This window comes from Thalassophryne amazonica, chromosome 3, assembly GCF_902500255.1.
Source record: "Thalassophryne amazonica chromosome 3, fThaAma1.1, whole genome shotgun sequence".
Classification (NCBI taxonomy): Eukaryota; Metazoa; Chordata; class Actinopteri; order Batrachoidiformes; family Batrachoididae; genus Thalassophryne; species Thalassophryne amazonica.
The window spans coordinates 123,463,348-123,485,088 of NC_047105.1; the positions used below are offsets into that span (position 1 = coordinate 123,463,348).

At 42.8% G+C, this 21,741-nt stretch overlaps 1 protein-coding gene across 1 annotated transcript in view; it reads right to left on the reverse strand.

Annotated features, from left to right (window-relative positions):
* Window positions 1–21,741, reverse strand: part of LOC117507537 (transcription factor SOX-13-like) — a 265,912-nt gene that overhangs the window by 88,965 nt on the left and 155,206 nt on the right. Inside the window, 3 exon segments of the mRNA XM_034167405.1 lie at window positions 6,257–6,418; window positions 6,993–7,038; window positions 7,040–7,067. Coding sequence (XP_034023296.1) covers window positions 6,257–6,418; window positions 6,993–7,038; window positions 7,040–7,067 — 236 coding nt within the window.

The window sequence follows — 21,741 nt, forward strand, 5'->3', positions numbered from 1 at the left end:
CCACCTCCCCGATGGGTGCAGGTTTCTTTTTTGTGGGCAAGAAGGACGGCGGACGCCGTCCATGCATTGACTACAGAGGGCTGAACGAAATCATGGTTCGCAATTGATACCCGCTGCCTCTGTTAGATTCAGTGTTCATGCCCTTGCATGCAGCCCAAATTTTCACCAAGTTGGATCTTAGGAATGCGTATCACCTGGTTCGGATCCGGAAGGGAGACGAGTGGAAGACGGCGTTTAACACCCTGTTAGGTCACTTTGAGTACCTGGTCATGCCGTTTGGTCTCACCAATGCGCCCGCGACGTTCCAGTCCTTGGTTAATGACGTCTTGGGGGACTTCCTGCATCGGTTCATCTTCATATACCTTGACGATATCCTCATCTTCTCCCCAGATCCTGAGACTCATGTGTGACATGTACGTCAGGTCCTTCAGCGGTTGTTGGAGAACCGGTTGTTTGTGAAGGGCGAGAAGTGCGAGTTCCACCGTACTTCTTTGTCCTTCCTGGGGTTCATAATCTCCTCCAACTCCATCGCCCCTGATCCAGCCAAGGTTGCGGCGGTGAGAGATTGGCCCAAACCGACGAGCCGTAGGAAACTGCAGCAGTTCGTCAGCTTCGCAAATTTCTACCAGAGGTTCATCAAGGGTTACAGCCAGGTAGTTAGCCCCCTGATGGCCCTTACCGCCACTAAAGTCCCCGTCACCTGGTCGGATCGGTGCAATGCCGCGTTTAGGGATTGGAATGCCGGTTCTCGACTGCACCAGTTCTGGTGCAGCCCGATCCCAATCGCCAGATTATCGTTGAAGTGGATGCCTCTGACTCAGGGATAGGAGCCGTGCTGTCCCAGAGCAGGGAGTCCGATAAGGTCCTCCACCCTTGTGCCTATTTTTCCCATAGGTTGACCCCGGCAGAGCAGAACTATGACGTCGGCAATCGGGAACTCCTAGCGGTGAAAGAGGCTCTTGAGGAGTGGAGACACCTGTTGGAGGGAGCTGCGGTACCATTTACGGTTTTCACGGACCATCAGAACCTGGAGTACATCTGGACCGCCAAGCGTCTGAACCCCAGGCAAGCCCGCTGGTCACTGTTCTTCGGGCGTTTTGACTTCCAGATCACCTACCACCCCGGGACCAAGAACCAGCAATCTGACGCCCTGTTCTGGGTCCACAAAGAGGAAGTCAAAACCGAGCTGTCAGATCCACCGGATCCCATCATCCCCGAGTCCACTATCATGGCCACCCTCACCTGGGATGTGGAGAAGACCGTCCGGGAGGCCCTGGCACAGAACCTGGACCCGGGGACTGGCCCAAAGAACAGATTTTACATCTAACCAGAAGCCAGAGCTGCAGTCCTGGATTTCTGTCACGGTTCCAAGCTCTCCTGTCATCCAGGGGTGCGAAGAACCGTGGCAGTGGTCCGGCAGCGCTTCTGGTGGGCATCCATGGATGCCGACATCCGGGAATATGTCCAGGCCTGTACCACCTGTGCCAGGGGCAAGGCAGACCATCAAAAAACACAAGGACTCCTCCATCCGTTGCCTGTGCTTCATCGCCCCTGGTCCCACATTGGCCTGGACTTCGTCACGGGCCTCCCACCATCCCAGGGCATGACCACCATCCTCACGATAGTGGACCGGTTCTCCAAGGCGGCCCACTTCGTGGCCCTCCTGAAGCTCCTGACAACCCAGGAGACTGCAGACCTCCTGGTCCACCATGTCGTACGTCTGCATGGGATTCCATCTGACATTGTCTCAGACCGTGGTCCCCAGTTCTCCTCGCAAGTCTGGAGGAGTTTCTGTAGGGAACTGGGGGCCACCGTAAGCCTCTTGTCCGGGTACCATCCCCAGACAAAAGGACAGGCAGAGCAGGCAAACCAGGATTTGGAGCAGGCCCTCCACTGCGTGACCTCCCCGCACCTGACGGCCTGGAGCAACCATCTGGCCTGGATCGAGTACGCTCACAACAGCCAAGTTTCATCTGCCACCAGCCTCTCCCCGTTTGAAGTATGCTTGGGGTACCAGCCCCCATTGTTTCCGCTTGTGGAGGGAGAGGTCGGGGTGCCCTCGGTCCAGGCCCATCTGAGGAGGTGCCGTCGGGTGTGGCGCACTGCCCGCTCTGCCCTACTTAAAGCCCGGACGAGGGCCAAGGCCCATGCAGACCGCCGGCGTTCCCCGGCCCCTGCATACCAGCCCAGGCAGGAGGTTTGACTGTCAACAAAGGACATCCCATTACAAGTGGAATCCCAGAAACTGAAAGACCATTACATTGGCCCATTCTCAATCCTCAAGGTCCTCAGCCCGGCCGCAGTGAAGCTGAAGATGCCAGCTTCACTGCGGATTCACCCAGTCTTCCATGTCTCCCGCATCAAGCCGTACCACACTTCTTCCCTCTACACACCCGGACCGGTGCCGCCTCCTGTCCGGATCATCGATGGGGAGCCTGCTTGGACTCTCACACTTAGAAATCATGGAAGGGTCTGAAATTTGTGCTCCCCTCCACAGCATGTCTTTTTCCTGGTTCTCTCCCTCAGCCCCTCCCTGAGCCTGGTTCTGCTGGAGGTTTCTTCCTGTTAAAAGGGAGTTTTTCCTTCCCACTGTAGCCAAGTGCTTGCTCACAGGGGGTCGTTTTGACCGTTGGGGTTTTACATAATTATTGTATGGCCTTGCCTTACAATATAAAGTGCCTTGGGGCAACTGTTTGTTGTGATTTGGCGCTATATAAAAAAATTTTGATTGATTGATTGATTGATTGAAATTTTCATCTTAGGTGCATGTCCACTGTGAGAGACATAATCTAAAAAAAAAAAACCCGGACGTCACAATGTGTGATTTTTTAAAAATAATTTATTTGTATGTTACTGCTGCAAATAAGTATTTGATCCCCTACCAACCAGCAAGAATTCTGGCTCACACAAACCTGTTCATTTTTCTTTAAGAAGCCCTCTTATTCTGCACTCTTTACCTGTATTAATTGCACCTGTTTGAACTTGTACCTGTGTGTTACCTAAGATGAAAATTTCAGACCCCTCCATGATTTCTAAGTGGGAGAACTTGCAAAATTGCAGGGTGTTCAAATACTTATTTTCCTCACTGTAATAGCTTAACACTATTAGGAAACAGCAAAACTTAATATTTTTAGCATACAGCTCTTTTACAAGACTGGACAAGAGCTCACTGTGACTGCTGTCATTTATTTATAGCCTACAATCACCTTGTTGTTGTGCTGATTCCAGTGCAGTGTTACTTTTTCTTTTTTTTTGTTACAAAAAACAACCACTCTTCAATTAGTCCTGCTGCTAAGGAGCTGGCCTGTTATTATGTAGCTCTGGGTTCAAATCCCACTCATGCTGCCTGTCTGAGTCCTTGGACAAGACACCTAATCTGCATTGACCCAGTCTACCCAACTTTAAATGGGTGTCACTCTTGGCTGGGGGAAGCAACCTGCATCTGACTGGCACCCCATCTGATTGGCGTCATGGAGTCTCATTGGCTTCACGCTACGAAATCTGAAGATAACCACGGGGCCGATGGACCCTGAGGCCATTCAGTGCCTGTTACTTCATATCAAATAGTTCAAACACAACATTTCAGTAACAACAGTTGTTTACTTACATATCACCACAAAAAAGCAAAGGTATTCATAATGTATTCATGAACAACATAAAGCAACCACTTTAATTTTCACCCCCCATTTTTTCATGATTGAAGTAAAACTTTACAGACTTATTCTATGCACACAAAAAGTTTATTTCCTGTTGTGAAAGTGACGTGACACGGACCCACAACAGGGGTGGCGTAATGAACGGACAATGGATAAGCCAAAAGTAACAATTTAATGTTGTGAATCGCACAACAACGTACAGACAATAACAATATGGTGGACTGTCAATCATACACCAGGTGACGTGTGGGCAGGCTCGACGATAGAAGACGCCTGGAGAGGAAGAGCTGGATCCCCACACAGCTTCCACCACCAACGGAGCTGAAGAACACCGGAGCCGCCAAGCCCTGCGCCCCAGCAGGCCGCTGTCTTCAGCAGTCAGACCCGGTACTGCTGGCAGAGAACAGAGACAGTCCAGAGTGAGTGTGAGTTCGCACAACTCATAATCCCACAGTCTGTATTAGTAAAGGAGGGAAAACCTCCACCTCCAATCACACACTCGTGCAGCTCCTGTCTAACCACTTATCTGGTTGGGGTGTGAGGCGAAAGCCGTCGCAGTCCACACCAAACGCCAATACCACAGATAAGGACACCGTCACAGGAAAACGGCTGCAATGAGATCAGACTATTAGTCACAGTTAAGCTTAGCAGAGAAATTACCTGAATGGTAGTTGATTTCTCGGCGAGGAGGTGGAGTTGCAGTCCGGTCTTTGTAGTGGTGGTGATGGGTGACAGCTTGTGTTGATTGATGACAGCTGTCACCTCCAGCAAAGCCGACGCCCTCTCATGCTTGAAGCCCGCACTTCAAGCAGGGCGCCATCTTGTGGCGGTGGGCCAGCAGTACCTCCTCTTCAGCGGCCCACACAACATTTCCATTACATTTTGTTCACAGTTTTTTTCAAAAATCTGTGTTTGTGAGCACTTCATCATTGCCAAGATATTTCACCCACCTGGCTAATGTGGAACACTAAAATGCTTATTAAACAACACAGACTGCACAGATGTGCTTTAGACTGGTCACAATAAAATCTGGATGGCACATAGGGGCCCAGGCCCAGCGCCAGAAAAAAAATATTAAGGGGGTGATGAGTTTATCACAGGGGGTGAGGTCCTGCCCCCCCCCCCCCCCCAAAAAAAAGCGCGCACCGGAGGGGATGTGCCTCTGCGCGTGCGTAATGAATTGGGTGTGCTCCTGGAAAGCTCGTGTATTTAGGCTACACCATTGTAAGAGACTGACTGAGTAAGAGTAAAGAGTGATGACAGTATTTTTTTAATTATTATTTGAAAGTATAGACCCTCGGTCAAGTGATCTCCTGCATACCACAAAACCAAACCTACAACTGATCTGAGAAACGACACGAGACAGTAGATTAACCCCACATACAGCCCTCCATCACAAGCACAAACACAGCGCAATTGGGCATGACAGTCACACAACAGGTCAAAGATAAACCTTTCATGTACATATATTTACAACAATACATAACTTTAATATCTGTCATTGCGGGTGACTGGCCGTGAATGGAGGGACTAAGAAAATGCATGCCGCATGACGAAAGCATGTTATTTGCATTATTATCACTTTTTACTGAGATACACAACACGCAACGCGTACATAAAAAGTTGGCTCACTTAACTTTTGTCGTGTCGGCTAGCTGGCGCGCGCTCCTCTCCAATTTAGCCAGTGCGTCCTCATCAAGCTGGCTGCTTTAGCTGCTGTTCATTGTCGTACTATCCATGAGAAAATCATCCAGAATATATATATTGGGACCAAAACACACTTCTCGCATTTTCATCTTTTCCTCTGCGGACAGTTTTTTTTTTTCCCCCCTCTGCGGACAGTTCTTGGGCTGCGCGCTGTGACGTCATTTGTTTACACATAGCGGGCGGGTATAGCCTGGTACCGTCGACATAAATCTACGATACCGGCCCAGCAACACCCCGGTAAAGTGATAATAATATTGAATAACTATTATTTTGCTATATTTTCCAGTATTTCTTTTTATTTCTTTTTTCTTTTTATTTTTTTGATAACTCTCACATCCGAGGGGGCGTCGCCCCCAAACGCCCCCTCATGGTGCTGGGTCCGTAGGGGCCACAGTGTTTCAAAATTATTTTTCAAGAAATATGTTAATAATGTTTTAGTCATTTTGGGAAAAGATTAACATTGGTTCAGCTCAGTTAGGTTGCTAATGCTTGCAGCTTGAATGACGTTATGGCATTCAAAGTAAAGCTCTGCACTGTAAAACAGCTACTTCGACATTAGTTTTAATGATGGCTCCAGGATATTATGGGTTATCAGCAATAGCTTTACCCATTACATTTACTGCCTGCAGCAGAAATACAGAAAACAGCAAAAGTACCTGCAGCAACTTGCTCCCTTTTGTTTTCCAGCTTCAAACGGAACTTTCTAAAAAATTTCAGGTGTGGTGCCCCAAAGCATTGTACCTGCAGGCTGTCAGGCTTATGCAGTGGTAGGGGAAACCTTGGAACCTTGCTGCTATTATTGCAGAAAAATGGGCATCACTCGATTTTTGAAGGTTTTGGAACTGAACTGACGATACCCCACAGCAGTGTAAAAGTCAGCGTGACTCACTTATGGCAGATCGTGGTGAGCTATGGGACAGCTCTCTTGGGACATCTCTGGATCTGTAGGTCCCCTGCCTTGCCAGTGATCCCATCTCCAGGTTCTGCGGACTGGGTGTTTTTCCCAACTCCAGGCCCTTTGGCTTAGAGGTCAGGTTCAAGGGCTGACTGGTTTCCTGAACACAATTAGAGCAGATGAGCATGGGTGGAGCCAGTCACACACACATTGAAGTGTAACCACAAAGGCCAAGGGTGTGTATGTATTCCAGTTATGCAGCTGACATGTTGAAGCACATCTGTCACACCTTTGGAACATTTCTGTTCTTTTGTCTTCACATCCACCTCATCATCTTACTGCTTTTGCTTTGTTAACTTATGCGGTCTATCTCAGCTTGAAAACCAGCAGGGCAATCACGTGCATGCTCCCTAACACCCACACACACGCGCGCACACAAGCACCCGTAAATGCTTTGAACAGTGGGTGTAGTGAATTTGAAAAGCCTTTTAATCTCATAAATACTAGTTACACACAATATCTTTTTGCATCTTTTCAAATGCATGTGGACACGCAAATAAATCTGCTACTATTATATAACATGTATAATTTCTATAATGATGAATCATGTATTTCATCAACTTCAGTGAGGTATTTTTTTTTTAAAGTAGCATTTAAACAGACTTCTGTAGAATTTGTACAAAGGTGGAGACATGCGCCCCTTAGAAATGAATGGATGCTGGGGCACGTTGTACCTGTCGGAAGGAACCGCTGCTCCTCTTGACAGGGTGGGCTGAGGGTTGGCAGCAACTGCATGGGATAGTCTACAGCTGTGGAAAAAAAAAAAAAATGCAGTTTAAAAAATATTTTCACTGCTGTAGTTATATACCACAGTCACACAAACATTTTGTGGTGAATTTCAGCGTACCTTTACCGCATTCACCCCAGAAGCCTGTATAGTCATCAGTAATCTCTGGGTACTTTTAATAAGTGATGTTTGACATCTCAATTTGTGCCAACGTATTACACGCATAGTAAGAAAAACTAGCTCATAAGCCAACTATCTTAAACTGAAAACACAATGGCACACCAATCGAACTTACTTAGCTATTTTGCATGTAGATCAAAGCAGGTTTGGGAACATGCACAGGCGCCACAAAGGGTTGGGCAAGACAAACTTAAAATTATGCAAAAACTATTTCATAGCACTGTTCGCAACAATATAAGCGATGATAGACAGGCAAACAATACACATTTGCATGTGAAACAGGAAATGACACACTCACTGGTCCACATAAAGAATTTGTATCAGTTGGAGATGCATGCTTCCATTGTTAAGTCCAAAATAAGAGGAACCAAAAGAAGAAGAAAAAAAAATACAATGTGCCCTGAAATGACCTGACCTCCAATGTGCACATAAAGGTGTGCACACCCATAAAGCCCCAGAATAGTGGGGAAAAACTAAAAAATAAAGGTCTCAAAATGCTATTGAGTGCAGGCGACATAAAATGCATTCTTGTTCTGGTCTGGTTTGGTTTGTCACGCAACACATTCCCACAGTTTAATTACTTTGTGCACATGACATGAATCATTAAATAAGATTGACAGCACATACAGCCAAGACATTCATTCTTACATCTGCATGCACTTCCACCTTGATCTTTGGTTGAAAACTGGGTGATATCGATCTGACTTTCAAGTCCAGACTTAAGACGCACTTATTTTCCCTTTCATATGGCTAGCATACAAGCATAGTATAGTTCTACGCTTTTTACTCTTTTAATTCATTTTATTAGGAAACAGAGCGTGCCGTGGCCTCAACTTTACCTAAATTCTGGGTCTTTAGTGAAGCTTAGTGCTAGTGACCGGCGATCACCTTAGTATTTCCTGTTTTTCTTGTTGTTTAATGCTGGCAAATTATACTGTACAGTGGGGCCAAAAAGTATTTAGTCAGTCCCCTGATTGTAGCTGGTATTTTGGCCCATTCCTCCATGCAGATCTCCTCTAGAGCAGTGATGTTTTGGGGCTGTCACTGTTCAACATGGACTTTCAACTCCCTCAACAAATTTTCTATGGGGTTGAGGTCTGCAGACTGGCTTGGCCACTCCAGGACCTTGAAATGCTTTTTACGGAGCCACTCCTTTGTTCCCTGAGCGGTGTGTTTGGGATCATTGTCATGCTGGAAGACCCAGCCACGTTGCATCTTCAGTACTCTCACTGATGGAAGGAGGTTTTGGCTTAAAATCTCACAATACATGGCCCCATTCATTCTTCCCTTAACGCGGATCAGTCGTCCTTTCCCCTTCGCAGAAAAACAGACCAAAAGCATGATGTTTCCACCCCCATGCTTCACAGTAGGTATGGTGTTCTTGGAATGCAACTCAGCATTCTTCTTCCTCCAAACATGACAAGTTGAGTTTTTACTAAAAGTTCCATTTTGGTTTCATCTGACCACATGATATTCTCCCAATCCTCTTCTGGATCATCCATATGCTCTCTGGCAAACTTCAGACGGGCCTGGACATGTACTGGCTTAAGCAGGGGGACACGCCTGGCACTGCAGGATTTGAGTCCTTCTCTGCGTAGTGTGTAGCCTTTGTTACTTTGGTCCCAGCTCTCTGCAGGTCATTCATTAGGTCCCTCCGTGTAGTTCTGGGATTTTTGTTCACTGTTCTAATGATCATTTTGACCCCCAGGATGACATCTTGCGTGGAGCCCCTGATCGAGGGAGATTATCAATGGTCTTGTATGTCTTCCATTTTCTTACAATTGCTCCCACAGTTGATTTATTCACACCAACCTGCTTGACTATTGTAGATTCACTCTTCCAAGCCTGGTGCACATCTGCAATTTTCTTCCTGGTGTCCTTCGACAGCTCTTTGGTCTTGGCCATGGTTGAGTTTGGAGTCTGACTGTTTGAGGCTGTGGACAGGTGTCTTTTATACAGATAACGAGTTCAAACAGGTGTCATTAATACATGTAACAGGTGGAGGACAAATGAGCGTCTTAAAGAAGGAGTTACAAGTCTGTGAGATCCAGAAATCTTGTTTGTGGGTGACCAAATACTTATTTTCCACCATAATTTACAAATAAATTCTTTAAAAATCCTACAATGTGATTTCCTGGATTTTTTTTTTCTCATTTTGTCTCTCATAGTTGAAGTGTAACTATGATGAAAATTACAGACCTCTCTCATCTTTCTAAGTAGGAGAACTTACACAAACTAAATACTTTTTTGGCCCCACTGTATTTCTTGTCTTTCTGATGTCTGATTCTGTTTTTTCTCTCTGTTTAAGGTGCAGCTCTATCCAGAGATGGGTGTGGTATTTGTACTGGCGACCCACCTGTCCTGTGCACCAACAGCTTTTCCTGTATATTCATTTTGTGAATTGTTCTGTAATTTATGCCTGTAGCATGGCTCAAGCCGAGGGTCACCCCTTTGAGTCTGGTCTGCTTGAGGCTTCTTCCTCAGAGGGAGTTTTTCGTTACCACTGCTGCTCTGGGGGTTAGTAAGATTAGACCTTACTTGTGTGAAGCACCTTGAGGCAACTCTTTTGTGATTTGGCGCTATATAAATGAAAATAAATTGAAATCGAAAATTGACCGTCTTCTAAACCATCGAAAATGCAGCTACATTATTAACGTGTCACAAAAAGCACATTTCTTTCATCACATGGGTGATTTGTTGGTTGCAGCTTTAAACAGAGGTGATACAGATGTTTGTGGTGAAATTTCTGCAAATTCATTTTTCACTGGTCGGAGAAATCTGGTTTTCAAAAGATGTCTTTTCAATGCATATAATGTTTCACATAAAATACCACAAATACAGAACTGTGTCAGCTGCATGCTGTCAAAAAGAAACCTCCAGAACTCTGCAATGTGAAAAGATTCAAGGATTATTTTCAAATAAGAATTTGCATTTATTGTTATGATGCTCATGATCGGACACTTGGTTTTTCTGGAATTTGTGTTTTTGCTCAGTGCTTAGTGGCTGTAGGATCATAGTTAGGAACACTGTAACAAAGACATCTGTAACCTGTGGCGGTTGTCAATAGGGGGCGCTGGGATGCTGTCCTCTCTGAAAATTGACAGAGCAACATCTCAAAAACAATCTCTCTAAACATTGCAAAAATTGCCATTGTATTACATTAAAAAGTGAGAATAAGCATGTACTTTTACCATAAAATAATAGTCTGTCAGCACCTATCATTTAATAAAAGGGGTTTCACAATGTATGGATAAATAACTACAATGTTTTGAATACATCATTTATTGACGGAGGGGCACCGGTGTCGCAGACCGAACGGTCCGCCCCTAAAAATCGGTCCGCCTTTTTCAGTCTCTTCACACCAAAGCAATCAAATGATTATGGGATTATTAACCATCAGATGTTAAAGGTAAAGCCTCTTAAATCATTCTAAAGCCAGTTTTAAGCAGAAGCGAGGCGAAATTCCATGACGCTTTGAAATGTCCGACGCGCAGTGAATGCATCAGCTAGCAGCTTGTGTAGCAGTGGCGCTTTGATCGCTTCCGCTGCTTTTTATGATGAAATAATGCTGAATTTATGTGGAAATGATTGTTGTACAAAAGCTTCAGATATCTTTCACAAGGTGTTAATCCGTGAACCGCGTCATCAGGAGGGACCGATTTTAAGGGGACCTTTCGGTCAGCGACACCGGTCTAAAAGGAGTCAATGCCAAGCCTTGAACTTTTTTCCACCATGTGACCTGATGCTTCTCTCTGATTGACCGTCTCAATTTTCCCTGTGGGCCACACAGAACTGTACCTTGGACACTCCCATTTCTTTATTGACAGCGAATTGTACCGATTTAGTGTTTCTTTTCCTCATGTGACTGGACAATTAGCGTTGTCTGTCATTTATGCCTCTATGCCAAGCTACAAAAGAAAACCCTTGATTTGGTTGATGTTAATGGCTGTATCCAGCAGTTCCAACATCCAACTGATCAGGTTATTATTATTACTGATTTTCTTATTATTATTATTATGATTCACTTTCTACCTTTATTGTGAATCCTCTTTATTTTTTTGTTATTTTTGTAAATATTTTGTCATCTGCAGAAATTCTCTCCATTCGATGGTTGAGCTAAGCAGTGAGGAGAGCAGCAGCTCCCATCCAGCAAAGAGATGTCGGGTACTGAGTCCAGAGAACCATCAGAGGATGACAGAAGAGGTGAGATTGTATTCAAGAAAGAAATCAGTACAGTCAGGTCGACAGTCTCCATTTTTGTTGTGAGAATAGGTCGGTGTGAGCAGTCTGCCCTCTTGTGGTGCATGCTTGTGAATTAATGTTTTTTGTTTTTCTTTGTTTTTGTTTTGTTTGTACTTTTTTACTGTAAGTATATACAAGAAATGGATTGCATAGTTTTACCTTTAGGTTTAAAGCATCATTTTAATTATGGATGAGATGTCAGGATCTGCCCCAGCCTGGGGTTCATGTCTGGGTTTTCCCCTTATTTGGTCTAGGCTTCCACTGAGGGTTTTACAGTTTTACTTTTCATATTATTATATGTTGTCATGTAAGTCTTGGTTTGTTCTGTTTGTTTCTGTACTTTGTGTAATTCTTTTGTTACCGGTTTTATTCTGTGTATCATTTATTTATGGTTTAGTCATTCAATGCATTACCTAGTCCCTGATTTTGATTTGTTCATCATTTATTTCCTATTCTGTCAATAGTTTGGTCGTTGGTTGTTTGGTCATGTTTAGTGTATTCACTTTCCTGTGTCACGTCCTCTCTGTTTAGTTATTATCACTGGTTTTCCACTCCTCGACTCACCACCTTAGTTTTAGTTTGGCCCTCTCTGTTTTGTTCGTATTTATTATGGTTAGTCAAGCTCGTCACATTTTGCACCGTTGGTTTTTCTGTCATTTAATTATCTTGCCCCAGTTCACTTTACTTTTGCCTTACTGCACTCTCTTGCACTTACCTTTGTCTTCCCTGGTCACGCCCCCTTCCAGCACTCTCTGCACACCTGTTCCTCATTTCACACTCTGATTATTCCACTAGTATTTAAGCCCTCACAGTCTCACAGTCCCGCACCAGATTGTTGCATTATGCACTTTCCACCCTCACGCCTTTGTCCTGTTTAGCCTTGTAGTATTTCTGACCTTGCCTGTATAATCGACCTCCGCCTCGTCTAATCCCTGAACGCTGCTCGTTTTTGACTTTGCCTCTGCCTCAGCCCTGTGAACACCTGTCGCTGTGTATTTGGAACTGTACTTGTTTTTTAGACTCTGCCTCAGCTTGCTACCTGCCTGTACCTCCAGTACGTTGACTGATTTCCTGTGTACCAAACCTATAGCCTGCTTACCAGATAAAGCTATTTTTCTTAATCCAACACCTGTGTCTGTGATTCTGCATTTGCCTCCTACAACCTTCAGGGTCAAGCCACCACAAACCATGACATGAGATTAGATTTGTGCTTAGAATCTAGATTTTTTTTATTCTTCTTTTATTCTGTTTTTTATTCTGCGAGACCATATTAGAACACACAAGGGAACGATTCTCCTACGCAAACCATCTAATCAGTGTCACTTTGCTGCAGGGAGACAGGTTCAAACAGTACCACACCATGTTTCCTGAAGATGCCCTTAGCAGCACCTTGAAGGCCAACCCAATGCTCAGCTGAAGCAAGCTGAAGACAGAGTTCAGTCTTATCTACAGCAAGGAGGTGTTCAAGGCCTGCTGTGGTGCTGTGGACCTTTTCCATTTGTTCATGGAAAATAATCTTGGAGAGGTCTTTTCAGATCCTCATCACCACACCCATGAAAACTGCAGAAGCTGAGAGGTCCTTCTTCACCTTGAAAAGAATCAAAACTTTTCTCAAAAACACCATGAACCAGGACAGGCTGAATGCACTGGCCACGCTGTCAATGGAAAAGAAACTGGTGATGGAGATGACGGACTTTAATCAGAGGGTCACGGAGAAATTTGCAGTCCAGAAAGAAAGGAGGACAAAATTTCTGTTCAATTAGTGTCTCTGAATGGGGTTGGGCAGCAATAAAATAGGTTGTATTGTGAATTTAATTTGTTTTTGTGTCAATCCCATATGCAGGGGTGCCAAAAAGGGAAGAATAAGAAGGATTCTCCGGGCTCATGATTGACAGGGACCCAGAGAGGCCCCTAATACAATTATAATACTGACAAAATAATATGGGGGGTTAGCCCAGTAAGATTTCTTTTCATGTGGCCCAAAATCCCTGCTGGTGCCCCTGCCCATATGAAGTGCTTGTTTATTTTGTTTTCTTCAAAGGTGCACCCCCCCCCTTAAAATTAAAAATTAATTAAACTTTTTAGCACCAGCCACCACTACCTGTAACGTGTTGCATTGATGTCAGTTATACTATAGAGGTTTTGAAGAAAACAAACTGTCTTATGAATTTTGTATGTGGCTTTGCCAAAAACAAGTAACACTTCTTATTTTTTTATATATTATTTTATTTTATATATTTTATTTTATGAAAAGATTTACCGGTAAGATTCAAGGAAACTCTCCCAATTGAGTCACTTTAAAGACATTATTCATGTTGTATTTAAATTGTTGCTTAAATAACTTTATTATATTTATTTTATATCCTGTACCGTGTTATTTATTTATTTTTAGTCCTTTTGTAAACTTTATGAGTATATACGCCATATTTGATGGTGGTGTGAGTGTCTCTCAACAGCCAGAATGATGTTTCAAAGTGTAACTTAAATGCTGCTAGTTTTAACAAAAAATGTTATTGTCATTAATTTAGACTTCAAAAAGGGAGGATTTTAATGTTGAATAGACATTTACAAAATGGTTATGGTGAAAATATGTTGAAAACTGGTTTGAAAGTTTATGTTTGCATTTTCAACAGGGGTTTCATTACCAGCTTTTAAATGATAAATGTGGATGTGCCTTGCTAGTTAGGCTTCAAAATTATAATTTGCTATAATGTACAGGTTGAAAAATACAAGTGGTGTCGCAGACCAAATGGTCCGCCCCTAAAAACAGGATGTGCCAAATTTTGAGCCCACAGTGAAACAGGAAATGTTGAACACTTCCTGGCACGGGTGGAGCTAAGAGCGGAGGCCAGGGTTGCACCACACTCTCACAAGTGCCACTAGCTTAGCTTATGGCAAGCTAAAAGTGGAAGCTCTCGTTCTGGACCCGTGGCTGACGTGCTTGATGAATTCCTGCGCAAAAAGTAGTTCCCAAATAATTGTGATATATTCCTGTGAGAAATGAGTATATCTCACGTAAATCAATTCTAAAATTTACCAGAAATAAAATTATAAAAATAACTGAAGTTTTAAGAGTGGCCGTAATAAATATTTAAGAAACTTAAAGTTTATGAGCACCTTCACCTGTTATTGCTCAAGCACGTTGTAAACACTGACATGATGGAGTTTGATGCAGAAGAGTTCAGAAAGATATGATTGGAATTTTTTGATTACCATTTACAGTTGGCGATGAAAGACTTGGGTGTTAACTTTGTGTTAAAGTCAGAACAAGAAGCTACACTGAAAGAGATTTATCTGGGACAAAGTAAAGCGCTTTGAGCGTCTGATGCAGATGGAAAAGCGCTATATAAATGCAGTCCATTTACAAAGAGACACATTCTGTATGTTGTTGCTCCAACGAGAGCGGCACGCTGAGCAGGGTGGTGAAAGTAGTCCAGCGAGCTCAATCTGTGGGTGCGAGCTATCCCACAATGCCAAAATAGCAGAGATGTGGGTCCAATGAGAGCGGCACTCTGAGCAGGGTGGGGTTGCACTGGACTCCCCTGAAATCTGATTGGACATACACTCAACAAAAATATAAATGCAACACTTTTGGTTTTGCTCCCATTTTGTATGAGATGAACTCAAAGATCTAAAACTTTTTCCACATACACAATATCACCATTTCCCTCAAATATTGTTCACAAACCAGTCTAAATCTGTGATAGTGAGCACTTCTCCTTTGCTGAGATAATCCATCCCACCTCACAGGTGTGCCATATCAAGATGCTGATTAGACACCATGATTAGTGCACAGGTGTGCCTTAGACTGCCCACAATAAAAGGCCACTCTGAAAGGTGCAGTTTTATCACACAGCACAATGCCACAGATGTCGCAAGATTTGAGGGAGCGTGCAGTTGGCATGCCGACAGCAGGAATGTCAACCAGAGCTGTTGCTCGTGTATTTAATGTTCATTTCTCTACCATAAGCCATCTCCAAAGGCGTTTCAGAGAATTTGGCAGTACATCCAACCAGCCTCACAACCGCAGACCACGTGTAACCACACCAGCCCAGGACCTCCACATCCAGCATGTTCACCTCCAAGATCGTCTGAGACCAGCCACTCGGACAGCTGCTGAAACAATCGGTTTGCATAACCAAAGGATTTCTGCACAAACTGTCAGAAACCGTCTCAGGGAAGCTCATCTGCATGCTCGTCGTCCTCATCGGGGTCTCGACCTGACTCCAGTTCGTCGTCGTAACCGACTTGAGTGGGCAAATGCTCACATTCGCTGGTGTTTGGCATGTTGGCGAGGTGTTCTCTTCACGGATGAATCCCGGTTCACACTGTTCAGGGCAGATGGCAGACAGCGTGTGTGGCGTCGTGTGGGTGAGCGGTTTTCTGATGTCAATGTTGTGGATCGAGTGGCCCATGGTGGTGGTGGGGTTATGGTATGGGCAGGCGTCTGTTATGGACGAAGAACACAGGTGCACTTTATTGATGGCATTTTGAATGCACAGAGATACCGTGACGAGATCCTGAGGCCCATTGTTGTGCCATACATCCAAGAACATCACCTCATGTTGCAGTAGGATAATGCACGGCCCCATGTTGCAAGGATCTGTACACAATTCTTGGAAGCTGAAAATGTCCCAGTTCTTGCATGGCCGGCATACTCACCGGACATGTCACCCATTGAGCATGTTTGGGATGCTCTGGACCGGCGTATATAACAGCATGTACCAGTTCCTGCCAATATCCAGCAACATTCCACAGGCCACAATTGACAACCTGATCAACTCTATGCGAAGGAGATGTGTTGCACTGCATGAGGCAAATGGTGGTCACACCAGATACTGACTGGTATCCCCCCCCCCCCCCAATAAAACAAAACTGCACCTTTCAGAGTGGCCTTTTATTGTGGACAGTCTAAGGCACACCTGTGCACTTGCGTTTATATTTTTGTTGAGTGTAGATGACTGACATGTCACAGCACCGCACGTTTGGTTGAAAAGAGCTGCATTTTGAAATTGTGACATATATTGACTGCTAGGTCTCTCCTGTACAGTAGTTTGCGCTGTGTACCACCACAAGAAGCTCTAATCCACCATAGTAGAAGAAGAAAAATGTTTGACTAAGAGTTTAAACAGAAAACATCGCCTGAATTACTCCAAATGACACCAAAGTTATATTGGTGAGTAAATGGCCGTATTTTATGCCAGAATTTAGGTCCAGGTTGTTAAAAGCATTTCTCCTTTAATTCAGGTTGCCTTATATATACACGTGTTTCAGTGATTTACAGCAAGCAGGAAGCTGTTGATTCATGAGATATAACGTGAAGACGCTCAGGGTGAAAGAAATACAGGTAATTTACTCCTCTGTTCTGTATAAAACCTGTGTAACCTCTTCATATTATTCTCTGAAGGACTTATTTTTAAATAACCTCTTAATTTTGCAGTCTGAGTGACACACCAGTGACACAACTTTAGATAAATAAATCTAAAGTTATCTTCCTTAAACTCAAACTGAAAGTAAATCTCTACAACTTGATATAAATTAATTACAAATATAAAATCCTGCTTCCCGATGAAGTGGTGTAGAGGAGATTTTCTTAAAAAGATGACCTGATAGTTCAGCTACAATTTGCCAGAAGGTACATCTGAGATGAAAGCCTAGACTTGAAGTTTTGGTGAAAGAAAACGTATTTCTTCATAATTGATGTAAATAAAGTCAAAGACATATTCACTGACTTGGAAATGTTCATGTTTCCATCCCCTGAGTTGTCTGAAGAAAACTGGCAATAAAACTGATTATTATTTACAGGTTTTATCAAGTTTTAGAGATTTGCTTTCAGGTTGAGTTTGAGGAAGATAATTTTCAAAATTTTTATTCTTTATGTTTTTTGTATTTCTTGTATTTAAAATGGTATAAACAAAGTCAAATGTGTGAAATACCAAGTGTTCCAATACTTTTAGAGGGCACTGTATCCTAACCTTATGATGTGTGCAAAATGAGTGCAGTATTATTACTGTTTTGTTTAAGAATGTTTAATTTTCACTGTTGCTGCACTTTGTGTGAAATCATAGTCATATTGTATATCATATTGATATGACAATATTGAGATATGATAATTTGGCCATATTGTACAGCCCTACTGTCAACTAACTGAAATGTTTGAATATTAATTTAGATCTACATTTTAAAAAATGCATAAAGCAGCAGGGGGTTAAGAGGGCTGTAACTGGGGGGGGTCTTTCAGAAGCTGAAAGGTTTTAGCCATGCTAATGCTGCCCTGAAGCATTTACTCTAAATAAATAAATAAAAACTAAAAAAAGTCAGAAGGACCTAAATGATACGGTGAGATGCTGAAGAGCTTCACTCGTTCATATCTGTGACATATGCATATTAGCAGGATGCAAGATGCAAGCTGGGACAGCGTACACTAAGAGGCACAACCAAGTGCCGGGAATTGTGTACAGGAACATCTGTGCCTGCCGCATATAGATTAGAAGTCCCCAAGTCACGATGGGAGATGCCACTAAAGGTATTTGAGAATGACAGGGTTAAGGTCCTGTGGGTCTTCAAATTCTAGACAGACAAGAGGTTTTCAGTCAATCAACCAGATAGTGGTGACTGACAAGAGAAAGAAAACTGCAGTTGTGATTGATGTGGCAATCCCAGTTGACAGCAACATCAGAAAGAAGGAGCACGAGAAAATCTACAAGTACCAAGGACTGGAGGAGCAACTGTGGAAGGTAAAGCCCAGAGTGGTCCAAGTGGTATTAGGAGCACTAAGAACTGTAACCCCCAAATTTGAAGAGTGGCTCCAGCAGATTCCAGGCACAGAGGTCTCGGTCCAGAAGATCACCATGCTAGGAACAGCTAAGATATTGCGCCGAACCCTCAAACTCCCAGGCCTCTGGCAGGGGACCCAAGCTCGAGAAACACACATACTACTCCCCCCGGAGGGGTGACAGAGATTTTATGTTTTTTTACATCTTAAGCTGTGTTTACACATAACGACGGCAAGTCACGAATGCCACGAAGTAAACATTCTTTGCCGCTGATCACGAATGTGATGATTTGAGGCAGAGGCGTCAGGTGTCCTCAGGAACTGCTGCAACCTGTTACGATTAATGCAAATGTTGCTGGAGAATTATCAGGAACCATTACGCACGGTCAAGAATAATGTTCCGTGTTGTTGCGCGCTGTAACATCGCATCGTTAAGTTCTGTCACATTGTGAATGAGGCGAATTGTCTCCATACACACACCCATATTCATCCAACCGTCAGTTGCTGAACAATTTGGATTGCTCCAGTTTGCTCCTCAAAATCCACAACAGAAGTACTTGGTGACTGCATGCTTAGTTGGGCTCTGTGCCATGGAGTGGTGCAGAAAGGAGGAGGAGACTGAGAGAGCCAGATGTGTGGCTTCACGTGGCTCTCGTCTCATGCGTTTTCCCAAACATCAGGCACGGCAGCAGCAGGTGGAATGCCTGCAAGAACTCGCTGAGGAGCATTGGAACGAAACTTTTAGCTGACTTGGCATCACTGTCCTTCTTCAGCATACTGCAGCAATGAAACTGAATGTGGTGCAGAAGGGCTTAATTGTGCACATGTCAGAGAAGAATGCTGTCACGCTCTATTAAGGATCATCACTAATCAAGACGGATCAACATGCTCAGTTGCGACCTCCATGACATGAAGCGAAATGAGGGTGGTGCATGACATTCGTGGAAGATTTTGTGACAGTCAAAAACATGCTCCACGAAAATCACAAATATCACGCACCAACATGCACTATTAAGAAACCTATTTAGATGCATTAAGTCACATTAAAAATGTCAGGAATGTGCCAAGAATGATGCAAATATGACATTCATAACATGTCTTGCTTATGTGTAAACACACCATTAAACAGTTGAAGAAGAAATAGCTTCATATTTCTGATCACAGCTGAGTGCTTCCACACAACTTGTTTTTTAATCTGTCAACACACTAAAATACACACTTGCTGAAATAAAGCAAAAGAAAGGCTAACCTTAAATTCCACCTACAATGCTTTAAAGGTTGGCCTTCTGTCTTTTAGATTTGAAAAGAGAGAAAAAGATAAGGTCACCCACAAGCAGCTTTTAAAACTTGTCAAAGACAGATTGCACAAAAGCTTTTCTAAAGCGTTGTGCCCTCCAGCTTGCCATACTTTTCACATGAACTCTTAACAATGCCTTTCCATTCCCAGTGTCGTAGATCTTCATTTAAAGTGGACGAATATAGTTAGGTTTCTCTTCAAAAAGACTCAAAAGGGAAGAGGTTCTCTCAAACATGGCAGCGTGACAACTTTTCGCAAACTCAAAACTAAGACATCACCACCAATCCTGAAGAGTTTACAATCATACAGCTGTACAATTTTTAAATCAAATTTAAAAAATAAATATACTACAATACTAATTATTTTGTGATGATTTGTTCTTAAACTCCGTTTTTGCATCAGCATAATCTGACAATAAGTAAATGATCATTACTGCATGTAATGCACTTTAATATAAAGTTTGATTTAAAAAAAAAAAGAAGAAGAATTAAGAATAACCTACATCATGATTTTATCTTTGATTATATAATCAATTCCAAGAGTGTTCCTAGTCAGAGAAATCTTGAATATAACAGAATATAATAACAGAAGATGACACTGGTAAATAAAATGAAAGAAATTTAAGTTAACAAATAAAGGTATTTTTTGCACTTTTGCTTCAGTAACTTAAACAATGCAATGATAGTGAGCAGTCCTCTTTGTTGGAAGCATATTTTCTGTACTTCTCTGCACAATAAATGGGTTAAAAATTCTTGTTGTCAGACATGAATCAATTCTTATATTTTAAATATTCTGCTATATTTTTATTAAAAAAAAAACAAAACAATAACAAACTGCAGAACAGTCTACAGACTCCGGTGTGGATTATGCTTCAATAATGTAGTTTGCGTATCTGCTAAATATTTATAGTTGATGAACTGATCACTGCTAAATTTCATGGAAAATAACACAAATTTAAAATGGCCATTGCTGTTGCTTTTCATGGTTCAAATGAGACATTTTCTCAGAGTGCTCAATATTGTTCTAATACGTGGAATAACCACACAAATAATTTACAAAGATATTTCAATTTTAGCTTGTTATTTGTGAACTCTGACATGCAATTATGCCGCAATATACAATAACAAGATTTCTTAATGTTAATGACTTTTGAAGTTTTTACAAAGTAAAATATAACAATGCTAAAATACCCTCAGCTGTATGAGCATTATGTTCTTTATAATTTGCAGTTTAATTATTAATATCCCTTGTCTTACATACAATTTGTACATGTTCAGTAACAATGCAGAAAACCTCTCTCTCTCTCTCATATACATATATATATATATATATGTGTGTGTGTGTGTTAAAATAGGTGTGTTATCAGGTTACAAAAAACAGCATTTTCAGTTTTGGATGTGTTTATTTGTCGCTAGCTTTTACATAATAAATGAACATGAGCTATTGAAAAGAGCAGAAGTTAGCTTTGAGTTAGTGGAAGTTAGCGTGCACGCCAACTTCCAAATGTCTTGGAAATCACTTCAGAGGTGTTTTTAGGTTCCAAAAACAGCATTTTCAGTTTTAGAAGTGTGTATTTCTCACTATATTTTACATAATATATGACAAATAAGTTATATTTACACACATTAGTAAAGGAGTTTTGAGCTAGCTACCAGCCTGTGACGTCACGGTGCAGCTCTACTCTGATTGGCTGTCACCCCTGCCACTCAAAAGCAAAACTCAACAGATTGGACTAGAATGTGACATTTTAACCTCTTAAAATACCTCTTAAAATAGGTCAATGTTAGCCATGTTTGAACTTGTCCAAGATCTATGTCCCAAGAATGTTCCCTGTGAATTTCAATACCCTGGCAGTAATAGGACTGGACTTATGCTGAGCACAGACAGCCAGGCAGATGGACAGACGGATGGACGGACAGACGGACACAACACCTTTGCAATACCTGATGGCCACATTTCATGGCCTCGGGTAAAAAAAAAATCTGCCCAAAATGGATAGTTGTCTCATGCAGGCAGGTAGGTCTCATTAGGGGAGGTGATGGTCTAGTGGTTAAGGTGTTGGGCTTGAGTCCAGAAGATCATGGGTTCAAATCCCCCCCTGACTGGAAAATCACTAAGGGCTCTTGGGCAAGGTCTTTAATCCCCTGTGTAGTGAGCGCCTTGTATGGCAGCACCCTGACATCGGGGTCAATGTGAGGCATA